Below are 7849 nucleotides of genomic sequence, written 5' to 3' on the forward strand. Positions count from 1 at the left end.
ACTCTACACTGATCTCCTTGAGGATGGACTGGTTGGCTCTCCTTGCAGTCCAAGGGACTCTCAAGAGTCTTCTCCAACACCACAGTTCAAAAGCATCAATTCTTCAGTGCTCACCTTTCTTTATAGTCCAACTCTCACATCCATACATGACCACTGGAAAAACCATAGCCTTGACTAGACTGACCTTTGTTGACAAAGTAATGTCTCTGCTTTTTAATATGTTGTCTGGGTTGGTCATAACTTTTCTTCCAAGGAGTAAGTGTCTTTTAATTTCATGGCTACAATCACCATCTGCAGTGATTTTGGAGCCCAGAAATATAAAGTCAGCCACTGTTTCCACTGTTTGCCCATCTATATGCCATGAAGTGATGGGACTGGATGCCATGATCTTAGTCCTTCGTGGTCCCATCCCGCGGTACCCAGACAGCGAAATGGGTACCGCCACGGCCCAGGTGCAGTGGGGAACTTTAGTAACGATGCACCGGATGTGTGCGTGGAAGTGACTGAAGTCAACTCACGAATGATTGGTTCTCCCGAGAGGACCTAAGCCTCCTTTCTCCTACCACTGGCCACGGGGTTTGTCTATTTGAACAGTCCCCACCCCCTGGAGAAGCCGGGTCCCGAAGCCTCACTTCTCCTAAATGATTATTGGCCTGTATTCCTGTCTATTTTCTTCTTATGCCCGTCGATTGGTCGTTAGGGCTAGGACTACGCCCTCCCTCCCGCCCGGCTTAGAGGACAGCGGGGAAGGCGTGTGGTGGGGACCGGGCCCTGAAGCGGCGGTACCGGCGCGGGCGGCGGCAGTTGAGGCCTTGGCCGAAGCCGCGCGGTGAGTCTGGAGCCTGGCACCGACCCCTCCAAGGCGGCGGAATGTTCAGACCCACGGCCAATCTGGTCCCTGGGGGCACCCCGGGAAACCGTCCGTCTGGGACTTGGGGTCCCCTCAGTACTGGCCCCATGGAGTTGGGCGCCGCCGGAGCCCTTGACCCTCACCTCGCGAGGCTACGCCCACCTCCTCCCGGACCTCCAGGAAACCCCCAGACCCTTTAGCCTATCGTGCGTTTCTGGCGCCAGAAGGCCGGCCCATCAGCTCCTGTGTTGCTGGGGCGCCTTTGGGTCACTGCCCATCAGTCAACCCTTCTTCTGAGCCACCTATACACATTGTCCTCAGAGAGGACCAACGTCAGTGTCAGCCCCTTGCGCTCCACTGTGGATGCCTCTCAAGGACCCGTTCCCCGGAGCTGAGCTCGGTTCCACCCTGAGTTTCATCCTCTCCTTCCCCCGCCCCCATCCCTAGTTTGGGCACCTGGCTTTAACTTCTGTAAGCCCTCGCCAAGACCCTTCGTATATTTAAATTCTAGTATTTTCATTGAATTCTGCCTGGACCAGATAGCCTGTGGGCCTTAGACCTTATGAAGATAGGCTGATGCCTTTCTGAGACTGGAAATTCCTTGCTAGCCTCCCTCCCCCTCATCACAGCCAGGTGCACACACTCTGTAGTAGTTTTCTCCTCTGGAATCCTTGGGGTTCCTCAGCCCTAAAGTCTGACACTTCTTTCTGCAGTCTTCTTCTTGATGCTGGAGTATTTAAAAGCTTCTCAGAATCAATTATTACTGTTTTTTACCCCTCTGGATTTCACAGATTCTTTCAAAAATAAGAAATTTTGAAAATTTGATTTTCTGTTATAACGTAGACAGGTGTATATGTTACTGCCATAGCAGTCTGGCAGAGCTTTATCACAGCTACTTTATTATGGTCACTTGATTATTTGTGTTTCCCCCTAGACTGTAAGCTTATTGAGGGAAGGGACAGTACATAATTGAGGAATAAGTGAGTGATCTCAGGAACATATCAGTCTCTTTTAGCTCATGTTCCAGGTACATTTTATAGAGCAGAGACTTCCCTGACAGTCCAGTGGTAAAAGACTCTTTGCCTCCAATACAGTGGGCACAGATTCAATCCCTGGTCGGGGAAATGAGATCCCACATGCTGCAGGGCAGGACCACAAAATAAAAATACAAAATAATAAAAAATTTTAAAAATATAGAACTGTGCTGCCCAATACAATAACCATCAGCCACATGAGGCTTAGAGTGCTTGAAATGTGACTAGTCCAAGTTGAAATTGACCTAACTGTAAAATGCACACTTGATTTTGGTGACTCGGTACAGAAAAAAAGAATGAAAAAATATGTCAATAATTTTTTTGTATTGATAATGTGTTGAAATGATATTTGGGATGTACTGGGATTAAATGTGTTCATTTTTCTTGTTTCTTTTTACCTTTTCCATATGGCTACCAGGAAATTCAAAGTTACATTTGTGATTCATATTGCTGTTGGGTAGTGCTGCTATAGAATAATAAACAGTGCCCCTCTTTAAATTTTCCTCAAGGAAAGGGGCAGCCTTAGGCATGCTTATTCTCTCCCTCTGCCTCCCCACTCTAGTACCTGACTGTGCCATGTATGTAGTGGTCATAAAGATAATCATACCTAGTAACGATTAACTCACTGTGTGCCTGGCACTGTTTTAATCATTTTTTAACATGGGTTAACTCACTCAGTCCTAACATCAACCTTATGAGTTAGGTACTATTATCCTCTTATTACAGTTAAGGAAACTATTAAGTATCTTCCTCAAGGTATATAATTTTGGAATGAATTCTCACCCAGGTAAGTCTGGCAGCACAGCCCATAATTTGACCTGTGCTACTGTGCTGCCTCTTTTAAACATCAGTCGTTGTTGAATGGCTCAAGGCTCTTTGCATGTTTTTCAGTGAGGTCTCCCAACCTTGTTTGGCTCCCCAGCTTGACTTGGGTATATGAAGATCTGTGTTGAGGAGCTGGGACCATATATAAGTTCATTGCCATAGTTTGTTATTCAGAATATTAAAGGAAGCATCTCTCCAAAGAACCTCAGGGCAAGATGCTTGGAACCGGCCCTGCTGCTGCCACCACAGCTGCCACCACGTCCAGCAATGTGAGCGTCCTGCAGCAGTTTGCCAGCGGCCTGAAGAGCCGGAATGAAGAGACTAGGGCCAAAGCTGCCAAGGAGCTCCAGCACTACGTCACCATGGAGCTCCGAGAGGTTCGGACTGTTGTCGTTGGGGCCATTCATCATGGAGTGTTGGGACTACCTGTACCATCCCTGGGTTAGATGCCTCTTGACCCCTAAGTGAGGATTCAGAAAATGTAAAGATTCCATTTCAGAAAGGCGCCCAGTTTCTCGTGTCCATAGAATGTGCGGATTCCTTTGCAGCAGTTACACATTTCTGTGGCATTTCCTGAGGTGTGGTATTTTAAGAGTCAGCATAGAGATGGCTGTTTCTTTTCATTTTTTTCTGTTTCATGCCACATTCCAGACCTTCTACTCTTTCTGCCTGATAACAGTGGTTGGCATGGCTTTGAAGAGTTGGTTGCTTGGGGCTTTCTAAACAGAGACCAGACTTGAGGTCAGGGACAATGTCTTATTTGTCCTTATACCTCTGGTACTAGGTAGAATCTAGGACGGTAGGTGGCCTGTTATTGAATAAGATATGCAATAAGTATTTGTTAAATAGACCAATGAATTGCTGTACAGTTTAAAACTAGAAATGGGCAGCAGCCGTGTCCCCCTTGGCTTGAACTGTACCTGCCGGCTGCCTTTCAGGTCCTAACCTTTGGGAGCCATCCCACCATCAGGGAGACATTAGCAGTTGTGCTGAGTACATCTTCTTTTGTAGATGAGTCAAGAGGAGTCTACTCGCTTCTATGATCAGCTGAACCATCACATCTTTGAACTGGTGTCCAGCTCAGATGCCAATGAGAGGAAAGGTGGCATTTTGGCCATAGGTAAGGACAGAGTCTCTGGTGAGGTGGGAACTGGAAATAAAGGACTGCTCACCTTTGTGTCCACTGCACCCTGTGTCTGCTTCCTACTGGATACTTAGTTCACATTTGTTTAAGGAATTTTAAGGAGCCTCATGGCTTTCAGTGTACTTACTCAGCTATTCTAGCAGTAGTCCTGGGACATAGGCAAAGCAGGTATTTTCAGATATCCATATATCTGAACCATGTCTCAGAACCATTAAGTAACTTTTCTAGGGCCAGTGTACCAGGGCTGAGACTAGAAGCCTGCTTTCACTCCAGGCTCTGTTTTCTCCATAGCACGGTGTGGCATAGCAGGACTCACAAACAGAAAAGTAGAGTTGGGATGCATTGAATGAAAGGCAGGTAATTTTCAGCTCCCAGGAACTAGTCATCCATCCTGTGAACTATTATTCAGTCCCAGTTTGTTTTCCTTTTCTTCTTGGGAAAACAAATTGTATTTACTAAAATGAGGTCATTTTGCTTTATGTAAGTAGTTCTAGCACAAATGCCAAATCTGTTGGTTGAAATGAAAATTGTTTGCATCCTTACTGTCTGGAGATTTCAGTCAGTACTTAAAAGGAAGAGGTCACTGGCTGTGTACCTCTGAAAGCCGCCTACTTTCCTGGGCAGCCTGTGCCCTTCCTCACCTTTTGCCTTCCTGTTTTTTCCAGCCAGCCTCATAGGAGTGGAAGGCGGAAATGCCACTCGAATTGGAAGATTTGCTAACTACCTTCGGAACCTCCTTCCCTCCAACGACCCAGTTGTCATGGAAATGGCATCCAAGGCCATCGGTCGGCTCGCCATGGCAGGGGACACTTTCACTGCTGAGTATGTGGAGTTTGAGGTGAAGCGAGCCCTGGAATGGCTGGGTGCTGACCGCAATGAGGGCCGGAGACACGCGGCTGTGAGTGTCTGGGGAGCAGTGCATCGTGTCGGGGTCCTTTCTTTGACGTGCTCAGGGCCCTGGAAGGCAAAGAGTGAGAGGGTCGCTCCAGGCAGAGGCACTGTGCTTCTTGGTGGCCCTGAATTCTACCCCGGGTCCCTTTCTCTCCTCACCCTGAGCTCCGTTCCTGAGGAGGAAAATTAACGTTCTCTTTCATTGCTTGAGAGGCAGCCCTGTGTACAGTTCTTACCCTGACCTCTGATTTTCCAGTCGAAAACGCTTCCCCAGAAGGCACCGTTCAGCCATAGGAAAGAAGAGAAGCCACAGGCCAAGAGGCTTACAAAGCCTCAGACAGCTGCACTATCTGCAGCATCCCTCTGTCAAGGTCCCTCAATATCCTGTGAAATAAGGAAGTTCTGGGCTGCAGAGAGGAGCAAGGGAGGTGCTTGCTCCCCCTGCTGGGAGAGTGGGTCTGCCTTCTCCCAGGCCTTTCCTGTTTATGTTTTAGTCATTTATTGATTGGTCAGTACACAGTCCAGACTTCCTCTTTCCCCTTGGCTGTTCTGCATTTGAGGGAGTGGTGGCTTCTACCCTCTTCTTCTAGACGCACATCCTCCTCGCTCTCCAAGGCTCATCCCTGAAAAAGACTAGTCTGATGGGCTAAAAATCCAGGCTGGGAGGCGGGGGAGAGTCTGTCCTTAAGAGACAGAATCTATGAACCAGTGTGGTGGAAATAGAAGCTTTAGGCAGATCCTTTCCAGTCGCTTCCCTCTTTAGCAGGCAGCACCATGAGAAAGGAGCCTGCCTGGGTGAGAGGCCTGCCTCTGGTGCCACTCTCTAACTCTAACTTGGGGCAGACCCTCCTGCCCACCTTCCGTTTTTCCATGGTCAAATGAAAAAAGCAAGATTAAATATTAAACAGGAACATCCATTCAGTAAAAGTTTATTGACTGCTTAAGTAGTTCAGGTACATTCTAGGCTATTTATCTATCTATCTGCTATCTTCTAGTGGAGCAGTATATAAAACATCAAACACGGCTGCCCTTTCAGAACTTGTGTCCTGACTTTCCTGTACAAGCGTTCTATTTCTAAACACCCTGTGATAATGGACTCTGAGATGTTTGATCAGTTTTACTCTCATTCCTAGGTCCCCAGGAATTCTGAGCTACAAGAGTGGGCAAGTGTGCTGTTTTCCTAGTGTGTGTTGGCTCTGGCATGAAAAGAGGCTGTGTTCCTAAGAGAACAGAACTGTCTGATCCAGATGCAAGATCTCTGTGTGCCTTTCCTCCCAGGTCCTGGTGCTCCGTGAGCTGGCCATCAGCGTCCCCACCTTCTTCTTCCAGCAAGTGCAGCCCTTCTTTGATAATATTTTTGTGGCCGTGTGGGACCCCAAACAGGCCATCCGGGAAGGAGCTGTCGCCGCCCTTCGTGCCTGTCTGATCCTCACCACCCAGCGGGAGCCAAAAGAGATGCAGAAGCCGCAGTGGTACAGGGTGAGGAGATGGTTCCATTCCAGCCTCCAGCAAAGCACTTCGGCCTAGAGCATCACTGGGCTTAAAGAGCAGAAGTAGGCCCCTGGCCACAGAGCTAGCGTCATGTCTACTTTGGTCTTACATGACTTTTTAAGCTCACTGTGAATTAGTAGTTATTTTGTTGTTTCCAACGAAGGCAAAGATCTGTCCATAGCTACGCCATTATTTTACACACCACTAATAGTGAGACTGCAGTGCCAGTTACACTCACTGCCTTTTTAACAACAATTATAAGGGATCTCTTTTCAGAGATGTTAAAGTAGGGGAAAATGGGTGTGTCTGGAGGAATGAAATGCAGTAAATACTGAGAAAATACCAGTTCTCCTCTAGTGTTGCGAGTCCTGTGCTGACTGCTGCTACCAGGAGAACCTACTGAGGCTTGTCCTACACCAAGAGCCTTGAACATGGGATTGGATACCTGGGTTCTAGTCTTGGCTGCCCTGTGACCTTGGGCAAGTCACTTAGTTTCTGTTTTTAATCTGCCTCATGGTGGCATTGTGAGAGTTGAAGCTAAATTAGATGAAAGATCTCAATGAACTAGTATTGTTGGTGATACTGGCACAAGTCCCTGAGCAGGCATGGTAACCTCAGAACCCCCCACATAGATGGCCGGGCTGCTTTCTAACTCTGGGTGTTGTGTAATGAAAGCATTCTGCATCTCTCTGTAGCACACATTTGAAGAAGCAGAGAAAGGGTTTGATGAGACCTTGGCCAAGGAGAAGGGCATGAATCGGGATGACCGGATCCATGGAGCCCTGCTTATCCTCAATGAGCTGGTCCGGATCAGTAGCATGGAGGGAGAGGTGAGAAGCCACTTCTGAGGAACAGTGGGGTTAGGGGTTCCAGGCTTCCCATGTGCCATTCTGAGAGTGAGACAGGCGAGATTCTCATCCTCACAAGCTTACATTTTATAGAGAAACAGGTAATAGACAAAGAAATAAGAGCATTTCAGACAGCAGCCAGATCTATGAAGAAATGGAGTGGAGGGAAATAGGATGGAGGGGGTGACTCCCTCCCTGCAGTGATGCCAGTTGAGCTGAGACCACACGACATGGAGGAGCCAGCCTAGCGGCTGGCAGGGAGGTTGTCCATGCAGAGACTTGAGGGTGAAAGAGAGTTTGACAAGTTCAAGCAGGAAGGGAAGTGAAGCTGGTGCACCATGAGTGGGAAGAGGGAGGGTGAGGCCCTACTGGGAGGCTCATAGTTTGTGGTCCACCCAGGCTCTTATTCTTACCCCAGGGGATGATGTGACGGCATGTGTCTCTAACAGTCATTGGCTGCTTGTGGGGAAGAGCTTGTGGAGAGGCAGGGAGGAAAGCAGAAAGATGAGTTAGGAGGTGTATTGGCTCAAAAAGCAGCTACAAAGATGGGTTTAAAAGTACAAGGATTGTATTAGGGAAATAGCCTGTGAGAGAAAATGAGGAGGGAGCTGGAAGAGGCTGGGAGAACCATCAGGCCTCAACGCGTGTCTGACCCTGAGTGAACAAGAGTGGGAAGAATGGGATGGAAGCGTCCTAATCTACCATGCAGAGCCATCCCAGGGTCCTCAGGCCGGACCTGGCTGTCAGAGGAGGCCCGCCATAGCAT

At 48.2% G+C, this 7849-nt stretch overlaps 1 protein-coding gene across 1 annotated transcript in view; it reads left to right on the forward strand.

Annotated features, from left to right (window-relative positions):
* The first annotated feature begins 732 nt into the window (after nt 1–732).
* The window catches only part of MTOR (mechanistic target of rapamycin (serine/threonine kinase)), a 124124-nt gene continuing 117007 nt past the window's right edge, over nt 733–7849 (forward strand). The window contains exons 1-6 of the mRNA XM_010849896.1: nt 733–829; nt 2911–3086; nt 3721–3829; nt 4519–4751; nt 6023–6223; nt 6931–7065. Of these exons, the coding sequence (XP_010848198.1) occupies nt 2925–3086; nt 3721–3829; nt 4519–4751; nt 6023–6223; nt 6931–7065 (840 nt within the window). The 5' untranslated portion in view covers nt 733–829; nt 2911–2924. The remainder of the gene's footprint in view (nt 830–2910; nt 3087–3720; nt 3830–4518; nt 4752–6022; nt 6224–6930; nt 7066–7849) is intronic.

This window comes from Bison bison, unplaced genomic scaffold (genome assembly GCF_000754665.1).
Source record: "Bison bison bison isolate TAMUID 2011002044 unplaced genomic scaffold, Bison_UMD1.0 scf7180017864289, whole genome shotgun sequence".
Taxonomy (NCBI): Eukaryota; Metazoa; Chordata; class Mammalia; order Artiodactyla; family Bovidae; genus Bison; species Bison bison.